Genomic DNA, 22,212 nt, shown 5'->3' on the forward strand with positions numbered 1-22,212 from the left:
TTGAACTTCTTGGAAGTGGATTGAACTCAGCGGAGATCTGCCCATTTACACTACCTAAGGATCTCTCCGGCCATCTATCCGTCCCATTTATAACACACATGTCATCATGCCAGGCATCACAAAAACACATGTAATCCACACACTGTGATGTGTCCCTAGCCTCTGTTTGCCAGAAGCTGGGAATGGGCAACAGGGGATGGATCACTTGATGATTACCTGTTCTGTTCATTCCCTCTGGGCACCTGGCATTGGCCTCTGTTGGAAGACAGAATATTAGGCTAGATGGACCATGGGTCTGACCCAGTATCTTACTTTCTTATGAAGTAAATTGCAAAGATATTTGTAAGCTGACTTTGTGTGGGACACAACTGGTCTCTGTTCAGAGCAAATACCTAATAATTTCTGTAGTTCTTAGATATAGACAGACTTGAGCTGAAATCCTGGATGCACATATGCCTGAAATTGGTACATGTGAAGAAATTGGTGTTGTGTTGCAACTGGAATTCTAAATCATGTACTTCAAAGGGGGAACAGGCAGCAGAGAGACATAAAGCAGGGACAATAAGTGGTATCGTCAAGTTAAGTGGTGGCAAGGAGATGGGGCTTGTCTACGCTGTGATGGCTATAGCAGCCCAGCTGTGGCACCAGAACTATGCTGCTGTAACCCTGTAGTGGGGAGGCCGACTACAGAACCAGAGGGTGGTTTCCGTTGCTGCAGGAACTTCACCTCCCTGAGCAATGGTAGCTAGGTCAATGGACACATTCTTCCATTGACCCAGCTGTGTCTACACCTGGGTTAGGCTGGCATTGCTACATTGCTCTGGGCTGTGGATTTTTCACACCGCTGAGTGCCATAGCTGTGTCGACCTAAGTTTTTAAGTGTTGCCCAGGCTGTAGGTGCACCAGGTGCACCAAGGTGTTTATTCTTGCCACTGGTTTTGGGAGAGTGCTCTCCCCTGGTGAGGGATGCCATCCTTCCACATTCATTGCAGTGAAAACATCAATCCTTCCCACTCCCCATCACGTTTTACCTGCACGTAATGAGCGTGGGAGTCTGTTGCCATTACTGAGGATCAATATCCAACAGAGTCGTCATCTTTTTTTTAAACCCTCTGTTTTACTGCACGCTGTGTTGCCCAAGCGCGCATGCTGCCCCATGGCACTACTCTGTCAGATGTCTGCCCATAAAAAGCTAAGCTCACCTGGCTTTGTAGCTTCCAACGTTGTCTCGGGGAAGCAGGCCCTGCAATTGCCTCTGTTCCTTGCCTTTTCCTCTAGTGAAATGATCAATCCCAATCGGATTACTGGCATGTGTCTCCTTTCCCCTTGTGCCTTGGCTGGGTTCATTCCCAAACATGCTTCTCTGTTTGTTTTCCCTGTTGGGTGTCATCTGATTTACATGTCACTGCCTTCCTTTCCTTGTCAGATAGAAATGGAACAGCATTTTACAGCAATTAGAGGCCAAACTCAGATCTCAGGGTCTGGATGTGGGTGTAAATCTGGAGTATTGCTACCGTCTCCAGCAGAGTTGCTGCAGATTTACACTGGGGTAACTTGAGTGACTATAGTTTTTGATCTGTAACGTGAGGTGATCTGCATCTCCTTGGTCACTGACCTGAATGTTTTGGCAGGAATGTTACCATGGGCCAGATCAGTGTAAACGGCTTTACACTGACTTCAGCGGCACTGGGCCCATTGACAGCAGCTGAACACTTTCCCCTCTGTTCTTCTTCGAGAGGTGTCCCTGTGGGTGCTCCACTCCAGGTGTTGATGCGTCCCTCCACCTTCACTTGGAGATTTTTGCAGCAGTACTCGTATTGGTCGCGCACGCGCAGAGCCTGCCTGCCCGCTCTGAGCGTACCTTAATAGTACGCGTGCGCGACCGGTCTCCTCAGTTCCTTCTCTACCATCCCCGGCTTGAGACGGAGCTCAGCAGACTCGTTAGAGACTTTTCTCTTCCTTCATTCATATACCTTCCCTGTTCGTTAGTTTGCTACCAGTAGAAATTCGATAACATTTTCCTGTCTTTTCTCTCTAAAACTACAAAAAAAATATATATTTTTCTTCGTTCCTGTCAGAGGCAGCCGCTTCCGACATGCCTGGCTCTCCAGGCTTAAGAGCTGCTCAGTGATGCCATCCCTCTTTCAGATTGCCATTCAAAACATATAAAATGTTTGGGGGAGTCCCACATCCCCCAAAAATGTGCCCACTGCAGCAAACTTAAATCCAGGGCACGCAAGGACAGGGAGCTGAGATTAAAACTCCTCCTCCTTCAGAAATCTGTAGGGTCCGCTTCAGACCCGGGCGCTGACTTAGCTACATGCCGCAGCCCCCCCGCCTCAAAGAAAGACAAGAAGACTGGAAAAACCCAGCACCCTCTCTCACATGCAAAGAGTTCTTCGCGGGACAAGACTTCTCCGGGCAGGTCTACAGCCTCCCTCCCAGCGCTTCCTCATCTGAGCACTTTTGATGTGCCGGGCTCCTCCGCGCCGTGCGAAACCCGCCTGCAGCTGCGGAAGCGGTGCCAACACATACTGACATGCCTGACCTCCCACGGGCTATTCTTGCTTTCCTGGCACTGTCTCCCGCTGAGCTGACTGGCAATGAAACAATGCTCGAGACACTGGTGCAGAGGAACCTTTCTTCACAGCAGATTCCTCTTGCACAGCACTCACCTCACAGAGGAGCTCCAGCACCGCAATTTACACGGTTAAGGGACCTGCTGGTGTCACCCCTGCTTAATGCCTACTTCTCTCCAAATGCTCAGTCAGGGGCCGCACAGCCTTCCTCCAGTGATGAGGAAGCTGGTCTGAAGGGGAGTTTTCATCATATCAAATCTCCCATCCTCAGACCCCAATCAATAGAGGTCATAGAAAAGTCACCTCGTCATACTCTCAGGATCCTGCCCCGTGTGTGAACCCCTGGATGGCACCACCCATGCCCTTCCCACCACAGTGGCAATATTGGGCTCCAGGGGCATCTTATTCTCGAGACCACACTCGCTATACCACCACAGCCAGGCGTGACACCTGCCCACCACCGCCGACTGACGAACCTGCCACTGATGTAAGGGTCCAGGCAGCACCATCATGATCTGCCTCTAACCCAGTAGACCCACTTGGTACGCCTGATGAAGCCCTACTGCCTCCTCCCCCGTCATCTTCAGACGACTTCACAAAATTGATATTTTCAAAAGAGTTGCAAGTGAGTTAAGCATTAGCTTGGAGGAGGTTCCTAAACAGCAGCATGAGTTAACGGATATCCTGCAACCCTCTTCTTCCTCTAGGAGTGCATTACCGATCAACGCAGCCCTTTTGGAGCCTACCAATTTGTAAGCGAGCGGACTGCAAGTACTTCATCCCTTCCAAGGGCTGTGAATTCCTTTTCACTCACCCAGCACCAAACTTGCTGGTAGTAGACACAGTCAACCAAAAGACCAAGCACCAGTTTCCCCACTCCACCCCATCCGACAAGGACAGTAAGCGATTAGATCTGCTCGGACATAAAGTATATGCATCTTCTATGTTACAATTTCGCATTGCTAATTATACTGCCGTTCTGGCAAAATATGACCACAGAAATTACAACAAATTCATGGACTTTATTGATGACATTCCGGAAGAAAAAAACCCAACAATTTACGGCTCTAGTTTCCGAGGGACAAATCATCTCATGTACTACTCTTCAAGCAGCCCTCAATGCAGTCAATACTGCAGCAAGATTTACTGCTACAGCAGTTGTCATGTGCCAAGGTTCATGGCTCTCCTCCTCCTCCTTTCCTTGAGAGATCCAGAGTACCATTGAAGATCTTCCCTTCGACGACGACAAACTCTTGGCCTTCACGATGAATGACGTACTTCACTCAATGAAGGACACAAGGGCAACTCTCCGGTCCCTAGGAATTCAAACCCCTATGGCCAGAAGGCGACAATACAGATATCAACCTTACCAGCGCCCACGCTACCCCGCATTCACCCAGCAATTCCATAGGTCACATGAGCAACAACAACAACAGCAACGCCAGAGACCCAGATACCAGCGTCAGTAGTGTAGCTGGAGGGGTGCAGGGGAAGCAGCTGCTTCCCCTCAGCAAATTTTTCAAAAGCCCGCGCCTTAGTTAGGCGGGGTTACCATGGCGCCAGCGGCGCCGCTCTGAAGCCCAGCTTCCCCCAGGGTGCTGCTGCATACCCCACCCCCTCTCACTGCCACGCCCATCAGCTGTGTCTCCCAGCAGGAGGGAGAAGCCGATTGCCCAGGTAGGGGAAGATTAAGTACTGAGCTCCAGCAAGTTGGGCTCCTGCAGGCCGGCTTTGCCGGCTTCCCCCAGCATGCTGCATTGCATACCCTGCCCCCTCCCTGCCTCGCCGGCTGTCTCCCAGCAGGAGGGAGACAGACTGCTAATCAGGGAGGGGCGGGGAGGGGGAAAGAAATGAACTCCAGCAAGCTGGGCTCTTGGGGAGGAGGAGAGGCTGGGGCCTTGGGGAAGAAGGGGGTCGGTCGGGGCATGCCCCCCCATAAGGGGCAGGGGCACCCACCCCGCCCACCAGTCAACTGTTTCTGGGGCCCTTGGAAGCCCACGAGCCATCAGCTGTTCGGCCTGGTGGGGGCAGTAGGGTAGCTAGGGTAGCGCTGTTTAGCTGGTTTTTGGCCACCAGCCAATCAGCAAGGGGAACTGCTCCTGGAGCAGGGGTTGAGCTGGGAGACCCCACCGGTGAGGTGCAGCCCCACCTTCTTCTCCTACCTGCTCCTTGTGGCACTGTGGCAGGCGTGCTTTCCCTGGCTCTGCAGCAGCAGCTCCTAACCTCTCACCCAACTAAAGGCAGCCAGTAGCAGCAGCTGGTAAGTGTATTTCAAAGGGGGTCTTTCTTGTGGTGAGCAGGGCCGGCTTTAGCAAGAGCCGCAAGCCCCGCCCCCAGGAATCGAGCCGCGCTCCGGCCGGGGTCACCGGGCTTGGGTCCGGCCCAGAGCCGCTCGGCGACCGGAGCCGAGCAGAGCTGCGGGGCTGGGCCGGACCCGAGCCGCGCTGTGCCGCGGGGGCCATGCCGGGCCGGACCCGAGCCGCGCCATGCTGCGGGGGCCGGGCCAGGCCGGACCCGAGCCATGCCGCGCCGTGCCGCGGGGACCGGGGTGGAGCCAAGCCGGGCCGGAGCTGCTGGGGCCGGCGCGCTTGTCCGGAACCGGGGCCGGACTGGGCGGCGCCTCCCCCCGCCAGCCACCCCAGCCACCCCGCCACCCCAGCTTACCTGGTGCTGCCTGCCCGCCCCTGCTTCTTTTCAGACTTCCCGCGAACCTCTGATTCGTGGGAAGCAGGGGAGGGGGAGGAGCAGGGGGCGGAGCGTTCAGGGGAGGGGAGGAGGGGGAAGTGAGCTGGGGACGGGGTGGAGAGCTGCAGCGCAGGGCCCTCTTAGCGCGGGGCCCAATTCAGCCGAATCGGCTGAATCGGCCTAAAGCCGGCCCTGGTGGTGAGGGTGGGGGGGACTGGAAACCCCCCAGGTGTCTGTGAGAGCCAGCACCTGGCTGCTGGTGAGATGGCCGTCTGCATGGTGCGGGGCAGGGGGCTCAGCCAGAGGCATCTCCAAAAACATCCCCTGTACCCCTGCAGCAGAGAGACTGAGAGTACCAGCCCCTGCCAGGCAGCTGGACCAAGACAGGCATGGGGGGTGGAGGGGGAGGCACGTCTCCTGTGGGGTGTGGTGTCCCTGCTTGCCCTCCCTGCCCAGGCAGAGACGCCTGCCTCTCAGAGACAGTGGCCATGTAGTGCGCTTAGTTCCCCCTCCCTGGCATCTGGGTGACTACCTCTTAGGGGGTGAGGGGTGGAAGGGAAGAGGCAGTGGGGAAGGGATAGGGTTGGGGGGGTAGGAGAGGAAATCTTCATAGCTACAACCTCTGCCTTGGGGGTGTGGATGGAATTGTCTCCCAAGGGATGGCTGGAACCATCTGCTGTGCTCTCTGAGGTGAGGGGTGAAAACATTATATGTGTTTAGTAGTCCATGTTCTCTGGCAAACACAAGTCCAGGCACCATGTTGGGGGGCAGGGAGAGGTAGCCTGATTTTCCCTCTCCTATCAGGGGAAACTTGAATTGTCTCCTAAGGGAAGGGCTTGTCTTGTGATCATGTTGGGAGGAGGAGGGGAGGGGGTATTGCTGAGTCCCAGGGTTGAGTAATTTTCTGGTGATGGTGGTCATTAAATTACTAATTGTCATTCACTTGCTGTACACAATGGCTGGTGATGGTTGTTTAACATCCACCCAGCCATTTGGTCAAGTGCCTTGTTTCTTGGGAGTTGCCTTCTGTAACTTCTCTAATTTCATCCTACTCACAGGAGAGTGAGATGAAATTACAAATTCTGGTTCTAAGGACCTGCTGCCTGGATCCCATATTGCCTTGCACTGGGACTGGGAATTAGTGCCCTGCAACTCCTCCTATTGGGCCAGTGCAGATCCTGCTGTTAGTACAGCTATTTGCAAGTGCCCTTGTGTTTAGCTGAACCGTTGGACTCAGTTTAGTGGGGATGGACTCAGAGACTGAGAGCTAAACTGACACTACTATCCTGCTATGTGGATCCCAGTGTGCTTGTACTGTGAATTTTTGGCATGCACATGTGGCTATATTTATCTCATTGTGCTGGTGCTACTTCCTTGGCGTGATGATAACATTATGCTGAGATGAATGATGAAAATAGTGTCCTGGTGTGATGGTCATTCTGTACTGTTCATGTGAATCTTGCATTTTTGTATGCTGTGTTGGTGTAGTGTAGCCCTGTTGTTCCCAGGAAATTAGAGCCACAAGGTGGGTGAGGTAATATCTTTTATTGGAGCAACTTTTGTTGGTGAGAGAGAGACAAGCTTTGGAGCTTTCACAAAGTTCTTTCTTCTTCCTGAAGAAGAGTTCTGTGAAAGCTCAAAAGCTCGTGTCTCTCACCAACAGAAGCTGGTCCAATAAAAAATATTTTACCTCAGCCACCTTGATATATATTACCCCCCTCCCCGCCCCCCCATATTACCTCACCCAGCTTTCCAGGAGTGAGTTTTCATGATGACATGGGAAGTGCTCTGACTGGTCCTGACTTCTCTGTATCAGCCCCTCTAGCTTGCACTGCAGCCCAGTACCTGGGGGCTGGGTACCTGCAGCGCTGAGACTCTGTGAGATCTGGGACTCACAGACCCAGCTGGGAGGGGAAGGGCACCTCCTCCTCAGCCTCTCTTTCTTGCTGCCTCCTTTTCTAGGGTTACCATACCTAATAAATAAAAAAAAGAGGACCCTCCATGGGGTCCTGGTCCCGCCCATTTCCCACCCCCAGCCCCACCCCAACTCTGCCCCTTCCCCGCCCCAACCCCGCCCCAACTCCGCCCCCTCCTCCCTCCCACTCCCAGCCACGCGGAAAGGGCTGCCCGAGCGCTACCGGCTTCACGGTTTGCCGGGCAGCCCCCAAACCCTGCGCCCCTGGCCGGCACTTCCCCAGCGCAGCTGGAGCCCGGGAGGGGAAGCGCCCAGCCGGGGGCGCAGGGTCTGGAGGCTGCCCAGCAAACCGTGAAGCCAGTAGCGCTTGGGCTTCGGGCAGCCCCCTTGCCTCCGGACCCTGCGCCCCCAGCCGGGCACTTCCCCTCCCAGGCTCTGGCGGCGCAGGGTCCGGAGGCATGGGGGCTGCCCGAAGCCGGTAGCGCTGGGGCAGCCTGGCTCTTAAACAGAGTCGCAGAGGCAGGGGAGGAGCAGAGCCGCCACGGCCGCCACCTTTTCCCAAGTGATGCACAGAGCCAGCGTGGCTAGGTGCTGCATTGGAGTCTCCCAGTGCAACCCTCCACCCCCTCTCCCCAATGCAAACCCCCAACAGACCCTGCCCACCTCTGTCCGATTGTCTCTCTCATGCGGGGGACTGTGCCCCCTCCCTTGCTCCTGTGTGCTGCCTGCTTCCAGGGGCCACAGATTGCAGTGCAGCCCCCTCAGGAGAGATGGGAGGGGCTGTCCCACCGGGGGCGTGCGAGCAATGGCCCCCTCACAGCGAGATGCTGCGCTGCCCCTGCCTCCATCTGGGTGGTGACCCCGGCCTGAGGAGTGCGAGGCAGTGTGAGCTGAGCATGGGGGCTGGAGGCCAGGCTAGCAAGCCTGATCACTGACACTCCAGGTGTGCCCAAGTGCGGAGCTAGTGCTCTGGGCTTCTCCTTCATTCAATGACATGTCAGTAGGACTTGCTTTTTTCATGCAGAGTTTGCCTTTCAGAAAGCAAACCAGCCCCCGCCCCAGCCCTTTTCATTGGGATTCTGGGGGCTCAGGTCCCTTGGGGAGGCAGCATTGGGATTGCATTAAGGGGGGTTGTGATGATGCGGTTCTGGCGAGACCCAACTGAGAATGCCAATTCAGGACAAATTGCTAAAACAGGGCAGTTACAGCCGAAGGCTGGGGTTTTTCCACCTTTAAGGCAAACCAAACCAGCCAGACAGTGAAGACGTTGGTCTCACCCCACTGGCTAACCACAAGTCACACAAGCAGTTCCCTTAGACACTCCAATTTCCCAGTATCACCTCCAATGCCACTCGTTATGGGGACAAATGGTTATGAAAACCAATGCCCTAGTAAAAGAAAAAAGGTTCTCCTGATCCCAAAGGACCAAGCCCAAGCCCCAGACCCAGACCCAGGTCAATATACAAATCAGATTTTACCCACAAATCACGCTGTAGCCAATCCTTTAGAATCTAAAGGTTTATTCATAAAAGGAAAAAGAGATAGATGAGTTAGAATCGGTTAAGTGGAATCAGTTACATACAGTAATGGCAAAGTTCTTGGTTCAGGCTTGGATTAGATCTGTTCTTGCAGCAGGATTCCTGTATGACTCATTTGATCTTCCCAAGAGCTAAAGAAAACAGCTACTTTATCCATACAAGCTCTGGCAAATGTTTGGAACCCAGTTAACATCAAATTAATGTAGATATTAATGTTGTTCATAGTACAGGAATCTTGGCATTTAGCCATGAAAGCAATATGGAGGCGTGCATCAGTTTCCCTTTTCATACAGCACATTAGGTCTGGAATGTCTTTTCCCCTGTGAAAAGTTCCAATACTGTTTACAGGCATTAACTGTGAAACACCAGTATAACAAGGCCTTTTAACATAAAGTGTGTTCTTATGTATTCCTTTTAACATGTTCAAGGGATTTTTCAAAAGATTAGGCACATGGTACATTTTTACAGTTTGTGGTAATAGCAACACATTTGTTACAAAAATTACCATTAGCAATAACAACAAATTCATTGCAAGTGTCCATTTACAATAATGTTTGTCGTGCCATACCTTTGGCTCAATACCATTGTAGTTTGGGCATTTTAGAGTTAATCTGTGGCTTCCCTTTGCAAAATTCAGTTCTCTTTCCTCCTTGTCCTGCAGGATCAAACCCTGATTTCTCTTGCTTAACAGAATTCACTGGCTGATTGGGTGGACTCTCTGGGCTAACAGCTATTAGCAAGTCCTTCCTCTCCCAGCCAGGCAAGTAATTTGCATTACCACAGACAGGAGCCAGTCCACCAGTTTTTATATCCTTAACTGCTATCATTTCCAAGGCTGGACTCTGTCTTAAAGAGATACTACACAAATTCAAAGAGTCTGAGGGTGAGAGTTTGCTTGCTCTCCCCTGCATCCTCAAGCATTCGTCCATAAAACTGTTCTGCTTTGAAACCCCAGTAACCAAATCTGTCCTCAGACCCTGAAGCACAGACTGCTCACTTAAAGAATTAGCATGGAGACATTCCTGTTCCAACACCATTGTCTTCCCAACAAGCTGGCCACACACAGCCACTTGGGTATAGGGCTGCTCAACTTTCTTAACAGCTTTTATTCCATCTGAGACCTTCTTAAAGCTACCCACACTGGATCTTTCAAAAGGAAAGTCAGTGGATCCATTCACAACAGAAAATTTCTGGCTGTTAGGAACTGAAACTTCCCTGATTAAATCACTTTCATACCCTTCAGATGCAGCAAACGGCTTGTACAGATCACCATGAGGATTCCTTCCCTTAGGAGCTTCTCTAAGCAACAATTCACCCTTCACAGAAATTCTTCCCTTACCCTCTTTACTTAGGGCTTGCTCTAAAGGAACACTTTCCTGAGCAGCAACAGACTTTTTCTGGGTCTGTCTTACATCCAGGATCACCTTTGGCCCATCAGGCGGATTCCAACACGATCCCCTTTCAGGCAAACCCATAGACTCACTAGCTAAAAGGTTAGAATCATTCTCCTTCCCTTTGCCACACACAAGTTCTGGAATCTTTTTCTTCTTGCTACAAGATAGATTGTCTGGGTTAGCTTTGCTCTCCATTGAAAGACAATTGGCTACTGAAGTAGATTATAATAAAGTAATAGATAACTTTGCTCGAATGAAGCTTAGACAAAAGAGGCTGTTGTAGTGCTTCATAGATTATCATATTGTTTTGATCTTATCTTTGAAATATAAAATAAGTAAATAACACGTGTTTTTATTATGTTTTGATTTTATATACAATACTGTAAAATTTTTATATTTTAAATGCAAAATAACACACGTACTTATAAAACAATATCATTCTTGTGTTTTTATTTTAAGTACAAAATAAATATGTATAACAAATTTAAAAGTATGTAACTAGTAATTTGATATGGCGGTGGGTGGCGCCTTTTTTTGTGTTTATTTCCCCTGATGTTAGAACCTGGCTACGCCACTGACCAGCGTCGCCGCCCCAATTCTTCGGTAGCATCTCAACCCCCTCCCTCTAATAAGCAGATTTGAAGCTTTGGTCAAGGGTATAGAAAACAACGTTCCCACTTCAGCGCTTACACCATGTCCCTATTTTTGGACACCGCCTACAGCCATTCTCCCACCAATGGCAAAACATTACCACCAACAAGTGGGTTATTGAGGTCGTCACAATTGGCTATTCCATCCCTTTCATATCCTTGCCTCCACCCACCCACCCTCCCCATCCCTCTTCAGGGACCCCTCTCACGAGCAACTGCTCCTCCAAGAAACACAACAACTCCTTCTATTAGGATCAGTGGAACTCGTGCCTGAGCAACCAGGGCTTTGGAGCGGAGCCCGGAACTGGAGCGCAGAGCAGCTCCGGAGCAGTGGAGCGGCAGGTTTTTGCCTGGAGCTGGAGTGGAGCCAGAGCACAGCTCCAAAGCCCTGCGAACAACACAGAGGAAAAGGGTTTTATTCCCATTATTTCTTAACAGAAAAGAAAACCGGGGGATGGTGACCGATTGTCAGGAGGCTCAACACATTTATCAAAAGGAAAAGTTCAAAATGGTTACCCTCACCACCATAATCCCAGCGCTGGAGCAGGGAGATTGGTTTTCAGCTCTCGACCTACAAGACACCTATTTTCATGTGACTATACATCCAGCCCACATACGTTTCCTTCATTTTACCCTCAGTTTGACACATCTTCAATACGGGGTACTGCCCTTCAGCCTATCCACCGCCCCCCTGAGTTTTTTCCAAGCTCCTAGCCATAGTCACAGCCTACCTCAGGAGACAAGGGGTCATAATATTTCCTTACCTTGAGGATTGTCTCCTCAAAGCCGCAATGCTTGACGAAGCGCTTCGATTCACGCAGCTCACCGTCACTTGCTTCCTCTCCCTCGACCTACAAATAAACAAAACCAAATCCACATTATCTCCTACCCAGCACCTGGAGTTCATAGGAACTCACCTCGATTCCTAGACGTTCATAGCATCTCTCCTGACCGTTTCAACACCATAAAACTACTGGCCAAGAAACTTCGCAACAGTCCTCAGGTCACTGCTCGAGACTGTCTACAACTATTAGGTCACATGGCCTTGTGCACTTTCATGGTCAAAAATGCACAACTATACATGAGGTGCTTCCAAGCTTAGTTGGCCACGGTTTACAGACTGAATGTACATGCTCTAAACAAGCCTCTATCCATACCCTTCAGAGTCAAAGACTCTGTCCTATGGTGAACAGTTCCCTCCAACCTCTGCTCTGGAGTCCCCTTTCTACAGGATGCTCCATCCCTCATAATGACTACTGATGCATCCCTCACAGGGTGGGGTGCACACATATCCCACCACACAGCTCAGAGGTTATGGTCTTCAACCGAAACCTCCCTACACATAAACGTCCTAGAACTTCGAGCCCTACGCAATGCCTGCCATCACTTCCTCCCATTGATCCGAAACCAACATGTATGGATAATGACAGACAACATCGCCTGCAGTTTCTCCTCCCTTGGTGTTCACACCTCAACTGCTAGCAGAGCACCTCACCCTCCCTGATTGAACTAACCTCGTTATCTCCACACTGATATATACCTGCCTCTGGAGATTTCCATTACTTGCATCTGAAGAAGTGAGGTTCTTACCCACGAAAGCTTATGCTCCCAGTACTTCTGTTAGTCTCAAAGGTGCCACAGGACCCTCTGTTGCTTTTTACAGATTCAGACTAACACGGCTACCCCTCTGATACTTAACATCGCCTGCCTGTTCTATGTGAACAGGCAGGGAGGAGCTCATTCTCACTTGCTTTGCACAGAGGCTATAAAGCTCTGGAATTGGTGCCTTGCAAACAACATCCAGATATCAGCCACCTATCTTCCTGGAGCTATGAATACCACAGCGGATGAATTAAGCAGATGCTTTCCCTGGGATCACAAATGGGAGATGAACACCACAGTCATCTGCAACGTATTCCACATTTGGGGATACCCAACCATAGACCTTTTCGCAACTGTGAAAAACATGAAATGTCCTGAATTTTGCTCCAGAGCGGGACTGGGCAAACATTCCCTGGGAGATGCATTCATGATCTCACGGGACCGGGACTTACTATATGCATTTCTCCCGATACCTGTCCTCCACAGAGTTCTGACAAAGATACGAACAGATCGTGCCACGGTAATTCCGATTGCCCCGTCATGGCCCAGACAACCATGGTTTCCATTCCTCACCAGAATGTCACTTCGCCCACTAATTTCATTGCCCCTCACTCCGAACCTCCTATCGCAGCAACACGGCCGATTTCTTCATCCCAACCTGTCCATGCTTTATCTCAAAGCTTGGCTCCTACATGGTTCTCCCAAAACAAACTAGCATGCTCTGAGCAGGTTCAAAGAGTGCTCCTACATAGCAGAACATCATCTACTCGAATCACTTATCTCCGACAGTGGAAGCAATTCAGACAATGGTGCTCAACTAAACAACATCCTCCTACTTCTGTACCTCTTCCACTCATACTTGACTACTTATTAGACCTTAAGCAATCAGGCCTTTCTTTCAGCGCCATCAAAGTCCACTTAGCTGCTATTACAACTTTTCATGACAAGATCGACGATACCTCTGTTTTTGCTCATCCAATCACCAAGTGTTTTCTTAAAGGGCTACAATCCTTATACCCGGACATTAAACCTCTTACCCCTCTGTGGGACCCTCACTTAGTATTATCATGCTTAACTCAACAACCATTCAAGCCCTTAGCTACTTGCTCCCTCTTACACCTCTCTATGAAAACAGCAGTCTTAGTGGCAATCACCTACCCAGACAGGCAGGAGAAATAGCTGCTCTCATGGCAGACCTACCTTCTACACTATTTTTCAAGGACAAGGTTACCCTTCTTCCAAAGGTGCATTCATTATTCCACATTAATGAGCCGATACACCTACCAACCTTCTTTCCTAAACCACATGCAAACTCTTTTGAATCCACAATGCATACATTAGATGTACGCAGGGCTTTGTCCTTCTAGCTGGATAGAACCAAGCCCTTTAGGAACTCTTCCAGACTCTTTGTCTCCCTTGCGGAGCGCTCCAAAGGGACACCTATCTCTACCCAGAGACTTTCAAACTGGATTTCTGAGTGTATCTGACTGTGCTACCAGATAAAGAAAGTTACGCCTCCTGCCGGCATCGGAACTCACTCCACTAGATCTGTGACTACCTCCGTGGCTTACCTACACAAAGTTCCTCTGGCTGACATCTGCAAAGCAGCCACTTGGTCTTCTGAACACGCATTTGTTAAGCATTATGCCCTCACTCAAGGCCCTCTCTCTGACACACGATTAGGCAGAGCTGTATCTTACCAAATCCGAAGTCCCTACCTCCTTGAGGTACACTGCTTTTCAGTCACCTGGAGTGGAACACCCACAGGGACACCTCTGGAAGAAGAAGATGAGGTTACTCACCCTGTGCAGTAACTGACGTTCGAGATGAGTGTCCCTGTGGGTGCTCCGCTACTCACCCTCCTCCCCTCTACTTCAGAGTTGGGGTAGCCTCCGTTGGAGAGAAGGAACTGAGGAGACCAGTCGCGCATGCGTACTATTAAGGTACACTCAGAGCGGGGGGGGGGGGGGGCAGGCTCTGCGCATGCGTGACCGGTACGAGTACTGCTGTAAAATCTCCGAGAGAAGACTCGGGGACATGTTGAGCTACCTGCCCTGGGTGTGTTCCAGGATCACTCCATCCAGCCACATCTCTTCCTTCAGCTTTGAGTCGATGTAGTGCTGGGGCGAGCTGCCAAACTGTTTCCCCTGCAGATTTAGCCATGGAACAGATGGGCAGTGGCAGCATTAGCTCCCCAGCACTGTGACTTACTCCCAGCCAGGGTGAATGGCAGTGCAGTCTCCATGCCTCAGCCTCTCTGAGAGGGGCCCAAGTAGAACTGGTTGAGCATTGGCCAGGAACTGGATTGTAACCACCAGCTTTTTTCATGTAGGCAGCTGGAGAGTCATCAGCTAGCGCAGATTTCTGGTGCCTGCTGACCAGGAGTGGTGTAGAGACGAAGGTCTCCATTTTCCAGTATCAGTCCTGCCACCTGCAGTGTTGATATCTGATCACCTATGCTACCCACAGCCTGCTTATTAACCCATTCCAAACAACGACCCACGTACTGCTCTCCTGTCCACTTGAGCTGCTGCAGTTAGGAGTATCTGTGGGCAGAATTCACCTTCCTTCTAGGACGATTTTGTCTTATCGTGGGACAAGAGGTCCTAACCGAGATCAGGGCCCCGTTGTGCCAGGAGCTGTACAAACACATAATGGTAGCCAGTCCTGACACCACTAGGCTTACTGTTTAAATAGATCCAAGAAAAGAAGCCTGATCTCCCCATTTTATAGTTCCAAGGTCGCACGGAGAGTCTGCGGCAGAGCCAGTCTCCTGAGTTGCAGTACAGTGTCTCAGCCACATGATCCTTTCTCTCTGTGCCATAGGGCACATTCGGCACTGCTGCCCACCCAGCACCACACCGGCAGGGCTGCACGGGCTTAAGTCATTGCAGAAGCTGGATCAGTATCTTCCCTCTGGCCAGCGTGTACCTGTGCACAGTCTGTGTCGTCTTCTGTAATAACCACTCGCTCCCCTGCTGGGAGTCTGTGCTTGCTCCAGAATCAGCATTCCATGTGTTCACAACCATCTGTCACAGCAGATGCAGCCCCTTGGGGTCGGGTCTTAAAAATTCAGGGTTCTTTCATCTGTGTTTTAAAGGCGTGTGGCCCTTTAAGAGCAGGAGGCTGTCCCGTCGGACTATAGTCTTTGGACCCTATGCTGCCCTGCCCTCTATGCAGTCCCACCTATTCCAGTGATGCTGCACACAGGGTATCTGTTAGCACGGAAGCTGGCTTTTTTAGAGTAGCAAGCTGCAAATGGATTGGGCTAGAGTAGCCAGGCAAAATCTTTGCCCCAAACTGAGAGAAATCTTTTTGGTGAGGCCTCTGCTATGCTGGGTTCTGTCATGTAAAGGGGATGAAATTCCCCTTAGTCAGCCAGCATGAAGCTCATCCACCCCTCAGAGCTTAAGTGGTCTAGTGCATAGTTCTTTTGTTGGTGTAACCCACTGTTTGCTGTAGGAGCTTCTAACTACAGGGCTTTTTTTAGTTCATGCTTTAGCTCTGGAGGTTCCTGGTTCAAACCCCAGGTACAACCATGATGGTGGGCATCACACTGGACTTCTGCATGGGGGTGAATTTCATCTAGGAGGTGGAAGTGCTAAAATAGCATGTGATAGAGCCTGTCCTTGTAGTGCTTCTGGTCTGATCAGAGGCAAGAAATACTGGAAAGCGCATGAGCAATGTGGAATTTCAGGTCGTCTGCGCTTTGCTTTACTGTGATACCATTCATATGCTTCATTTTTATTTAAAATAAAAGCAAGGCCATTTTGCAGGGAACAAAATAGTAGCATTAAAGTTGAGTATTTAAATGTGTCTGAGTCAGGAAATTCAAATATTAATGACTGTAAGTTGGCTTCCTAAAGATAGGCTCATTAATCCATATTTAGGCAACTACACCCAACTTCTCAGAAGTATTTAGATGCCTCACATCCACTGATTTCACCTAAATACCTTTAAAAATCTGAGCTCTAAATAGTAGCTTGTTTTTCAGAGAAACTGAGCAGCCCCAGATCCCCTGGAAGCCAATGGTTGCTGCAGATGCTCAACACCTTTCTAAGTCAGCCTGCTTATTTGGGTGTCTAAATACGGGTTTAGGTGTCTAACTTTAGATGCCTAAATTTGAAAGTATTGGTCAAATATTCCCACAGCTACTGTAACATGGCCGCATAAAATATATTTTGTAAGGTATAAATGCACTAGCCTAAACAGTAATCCAAACCACAGTGGTACATATGTTGTTGTAATTTGACCAAGATAATTGTGCTCTGGGAATGTTAATTTTGAATTTTCCTGATGCTTGAGTGCTGAAATTCACCATATTTACATTGTTGCATGACAGTGCACTGAGTTTATAACACATAATAATGATGTTTAACAGTTTCTTCTTTAAGAAACTGCTCTAGCAAAGCATTTATACACGTCCTTAGCTTTCAGCACTTAAATATTCCCAGTGAAGCCCTTAAAGTTAAGCATGTGTTTAAGAGCTGTGCTGGACTGGGACATAAAGCACTTTATAAATATTAACTAACCAAGAGCCAGATTTGGCCTACTCTTACGTGGCTTCACAGTGCAGGAGTGTGTGTGTGTGTGAAGAAAGGAGCTTTCCCCCCCTTTCACAGTCCATGTAATAAATGGTGAGAATTATACTCACCATACTCAAGGAAGTGCAAGGGCTACTCCCTAATTATGGCCCTGGGGAATGCCCCAAAGAGGCCATCGAGGACAGGGAAGGGGTGGTGTGGTGGCCCCTGTCACTGGCTGTGTTCTGAACTCTATTCTGAGCATTTGCTGGTTTTGTACAACCACCAGCTCCGAGCCTTTAGACCAGGGGTCAGAGGCTGCCGCTGACAGTTGTAGCAAGGTCTGGAGGGAGGAGAAGAGGAGACAGTATTTGGTGTGAGGGCTCACCTCTGCCACTGCCATGGCACCACCTGTAGATCTCCGGGAGGGATGGAGTTAATGCAGTTACACAATCTGTGCACTTCAGCCTCTGGCACCTGGAGGTGGGATTTCCTGATGTAATAACCCTGCCTGTTGTGAGCCCCCATGGAGCCCACAGACTCCCATTAGCAGGGTTTAGGGTGGCCAGATGTCCCGATTTTATAGGGACAGTCCTGATTTTTGGGTCGTTTTCTTATATAGGCTCCTATTACCCCCCACCCCCGTTCTGATTTTTCCACTTGCTGTCTGGTCACCCTAGCAGGGTTCATTCAGAGCACAGGATCAGACCTTGGTCCATCTAGTCTAGTAGCCTGTCTCCAGCAGTGGCCAGTACAATTCATTCTCTCTATTATTCACCTCCATTCCTAGGTGAGTGCCTTTGCTATGAGGGTTACATGAAGGACCCGGTGCACAAGCATCTCTGCATCCGGAATGAGTGGGGCACAAACCAGGGGTAAGTTTGATGACCACAAATAGCAAGACATTGTACTGACTTTATGAACGTTCCCTGTTGGGGCAACCCCATGGATGGGTGATCGGTGGGTGTAGAGGAGCAGACTCACCCCTGCAGCACCTCCTGCTGGTGACTTCTGGGAATTAGCTCTTTCAGCTTCCTGGAGCACCCTCTGCAGGCCAGTGGTCTGCCTGTCCTCTGGCCCCCATGTCCCTCCCAGACCCCAGTGCCTTTGTATCTGGGGTGCTGCCCCCTGGCAGTACACCCCTCAGTACTAGGGTCTCCCCTCCCTGGGGAACCCCCACCCACTATCCCTACCTCACCTCAGAATAAGGCCACTGCCAGTCATCATCTAGCCCCACATCCTGGGGCAGACTACAGTATCAGCCTACTTATCACTGGCAAGGGTGGGTTTGGACCTGCTGCCTTGGCCTGCCCCTGACCTGCCCTCTGCAACCCCCAGTACTCCTTGGCCTAATACTAGGCCGCAGCCTGGGGCTTTCCAGGCTGGAGCTCCCCAGCTCTTCAGCCTTTCCCCAGCCCTGCTCCACTCAGGTACTCTGTCTCTAGCTCACTGCAGTCAGGCTCTTCTCCCTCTGAAGGCAGAAAGGGACTGTTTGGGCTCCTGGCTCCCAGCCTTCTTATACAGGCCAGCTGTGGCCTGATTGGGGTGTGGCCCAGCTGTGGCTGCTTCCCCAATTAGCCTTGTAGCTTTTCCTTTGCCCCAGCCGTGCTCCCTGGCTGTTTTAAGCCCTTCGGGGCAGGAGCGGGGAACCACCCCGCTACAGTGGGATTGAGCCACGTGCCCCTGGATCTTAAAGCAAGAGTCTTTACTGCTTGAGGTAAAGGACCAGCAGGCTTGGGTGCAGTAGTAGACTCATACACTGCTCAATAGGATCCGGCCACTAGAGGTGGATAAAGAGACTTAGTTGGTCAGCATGTTCCATGGTTACTTTCTTTGGTCCAGACTCTTGGAAGGTGCATTTACAGGGTAACAACCATGAGAAATAGGCAGGATGGACTTTATAAAGGACAAAACCTGCCAGACAAACAAGGTGGGTTTTTCTGAGCAAGTCAGACAATTAGCGGACAGTGGGAACACAACAGTTGTCTTGTAGAGTATCTGGGGTTCAGCAAAGCATTTGCTATGTGTCTGTCGCATGACATCTTCCTGGAAGGATGAATGGGAATTGGCTTGGAGAAACGTAATGTCAAGGTCTGTGTAGTCTGCAGCAAGCTGGATCTAAGCTCTGTTGCAAAGGCCTTGGGGTTCTGGAGTGCAACAGAATAGAAATATTGCAATAAGGTAAATAAAAAAAAAAGTGAGAGGTTTATATTTAATTAAATATGAAAACTAATAACCCAGTCTGTACAGAACTCCTGCTGTTCATTTTTGTTTTACATTCACTGGGCTGAATCCTTGGCAGGTGCCTGTTTAGACCAGCTTATGATCTGGACCAATGTGTTTCATGGCACCTGTTAATTTTCAGCATGCAACAGAGCTTTGTGCTGCTGGCGTATAGCTGCACTGTGGAAGTTGTCAGCTGGCTAGGGCACAGCTGGCATCCAGGGAAGGGGTGGGAGGCCGTTGGGGGTTGGGAGAGAAGCAGGTTAGCTGGGTATTTTTGCACAAACGATCAGCAGTGAACAATATTGACACTGAAACGATCATTGTTAGGTTTCAGATCAGACAGCCCAGTGAAATTAATAGAATTGGTCAACACCTTCTAAACCCCATTATCTGCCAGCCACATTCTATCGCTCTGCACTCCGCTCACATTTGGAATGTTACGCTGGCAAACACAAGTGCTAGAAACATGTTTTATTAAATGAACGCTGACAATATTTCTGTGGCAATGGGTGGATTCTTTGGCTGTGAAACTGTGGGACCCTTGAGTACTGTCATGGGAACTGAACGCACCTCAAAGAGAGGGTCAGGGGAATGGCAATGCACAGAATTTTGGAGTGGGGTCCAGTGGCTTGTTGCAAGGGTGGTGGTTCTGTCTCGACTTAATTAACATTTTCAATTAACAGTAATAATCAACAACAAATTTGATCCAAGGACAGCAGTGTGCTTTATACTGTAACCTCCTATCACCCTGGCAGGCCGGTGAGCATTATTGTAATCTTGCTCATGAGTATGGGAACCACTGTTCTCTGCTAAATGGGATCAGAACAGAGCAGCGGGTGAAGGCTCTGCGCTGCTAGCTTTAGCCAAACCCAGAGAGCTGCTGAACACCCCCATCTCCTCCCTTCGGGATTTGCCCTGTCAATTAATTAATAGTGGTTGATTCTACTGGTGGTGCTAACAGTTAATGAGTGTGACTCCATTGCCCTCTAGTGGATGGCTGCAGCCTAGGGAGAAGATAGAAGGGGTACAGACTGTGGAGATTCTCCTTTGAGCTCAAATGGCCGGTCCCTGTGCAGCTGGAGGTTCCGAGTTCTGTCCCTGCTGCCGCAAAGTTCTAGAGAGCCATGCTGAGCGGCATTGGGATATCCGTGCAGTCCTAGGAGACCATGGGTTTGTTACGGTGTCGTGGAGTAGTCCACGGTTACCAAGGGAGGCAGCTCTTCAGCATCCCTCTTCACTGCCATGGCTATGAGACCATCCTCCCCTCCTTAGTTCAGCGCTCTGGAAAAGGGGATGAAAAAGCACATTTATTCTATTGGCAGATGCTACGAAACCAAGAGATGTTTTTTGAACACCAGGGGGAAGAGATAATGAATATAGAGGGACCCAGAGAGATTCGTATCACAGCTAAGAAATAACATAATGAGATGCAGTCCGGGAAAATGCAAGCTAATGAATTTGAGGGAAAATAACTTGCAGTGCAGAGCTGCATGAAGAAAGTGAAGTGGCAACGCTGAAAGCGAGATGGGGCTGATTGCCTACATTGCATTACATCGGAACGGTGGGAGCCCGATTTTCAGAGTTGCTGATGTGGGCATCTCAGAGCAGTGCTGGACAGCAGAATTTCCAGTGTATTTTGAGGGCTGCTTAAGTGTGCTGAAAATTTGTCGAATTAGATACCTGATCACTGTGTTGTGGGGAAAAGAATGAGACAGACCGGTTGCTGCAGGTCTTAGTACTTAGCGGCTAAACGGCGAAAGTGTTTTGGGTTTCAGCCAAACAAAAAATCGGGTTTCAATTAAAGTCAGAATTTTCCAAACATGTTCATTTGTGTCTAAATGTTCAATGGAACTCCCTCGCCCTCCCCAGTTTTGGAGTCTAAGATCCAGATCCTCAGTTGGTGTGGATCAGTAATGTAGCTCCATCACAGTCAAACAGCTGAAGCTCTGGCCCTGTAAGTCTCGGTTCTTTTCTTTCTGTCCAAACAAAATGTTAGGCCTTTAAACAATATGCATTTTAAATTGGCTAAATGCAAATGTATACATCTGGGAACAAAGAATGTAGGCCATACTCACCAGGAACCCTAGGAACCCATAGGGGACTCTACCCTGGGAAGCAGTGACTCTCAAAACCTGTCGGTGGATAATCAGCTGAACATGAGCTCCCAGTGCAAAGCTGGGGTCAAAAGGGCTAATGCCATCCTTGGATGCATAAACAGTTGAATCTAGAGTAGGATCACAGAGATTATGTTACCTCTGTATTGGCACTGGTGCAAGTGCTGCTGGAACACTGTGTCCAGTTCTGGTATCCACAATTCAAGAAGGACATTGATACATTAGAGTGGGTTCAGAGAAAAGTCTAACATGATCCAGTGGCTAGAAGTTGAAGCTAGACAAATTCAGACTGGAAATAAGGTGTACATTTTTAACAGTCAGAGTAATTAACCATTGGAACAATTTATTGAGGGTCAGGGTGGATTCTCCATCACTGACAATTGTTAAATTCAGATTGAATGTGTGTGGTTTTTTTTTGTTTTGTTTTGTTTTTAAAGATCTGCTCTAGGCATTATTTGGGAAGTTGTCTGGCTTGCGCTATACTCAAGATCAGATCAGATGGTTCCTTCTGGCCTTGGAATCTGTTACTAAAGAGAGCCACCATCATGTAAGGCCCACCACAAAAATGTGTGAGCTGTTGTCAGAGGTATTGCCATTGTGTGGCCTTGTAATGACAGGGCCGAGCAAAGGGGACAAGTGAAGAAATCTATCCAAAAGGAGTTCAGGTCCCCAAGCAGGTCTAACTGGCTAAATGCGTGTGCATGTGTGTCCTTCCCCTAGCCTTGGGCGGCCAGCTGGGAAATGGATTTTCCCTTAAAGGAGAAGAATAGGGCAGTGGTTTTCAAACTTTTTTTCTGGGGAGTCAGTTGAAGAAAATAGTTGATGACTGTGACCCAATGGAGCAGGGATATGGAGTGTCGGAGGGAATCAGGGCTGGGGCAGAGGGTTGGGGTGCAGCGGTGAGGGCTGCGGGGTAGGGCCGGGAATGGGGTTCAGGGTGTGGGAGGGGGCTTTGTGCTGGGGCAGGGGTTGGGGTGCACTAGGGG

General features: G+C 49.9%; 1 protein-coding gene across 3 annotated transcripts in view; it reads left to right on the forward strand.

Moving 5' to 3' along the window:
- Positions 1–22,212, forward strand: part of ASTN1 (astrotactin 1) — a 239,211-nt gene that overhangs the window by 130,900 nt on the left and 86,099 nt on the right. For all 3 annotated transcript variants that reach the window (XM_042851231.2, XM_005304215.5, XM_005304216.5), the window contains exon 8: positions 17,677–17,761. In XM_042851231.2, coding sequence (XP_042707165.1) covers positions 17,677–17,761 — 85 coding nt within the window. The remainder of the gene's footprint in view (positions 1–17,676; positions 17,762–22,212) is intronic.

This window comes from Chrysemys picta, chromosome 8 (genome assembly GCF_011386835.1).
Source record: "Chrysemys picta bellii isolate R12L10 chromosome 8, ASM1138683v2, whole genome shotgun sequence".
Classification (NCBI taxonomy): domain Eukaryota; kingdom Metazoa; phylum Chordata; order Testudines; family Emydidae; genus Chrysemys; species Chrysemys picta.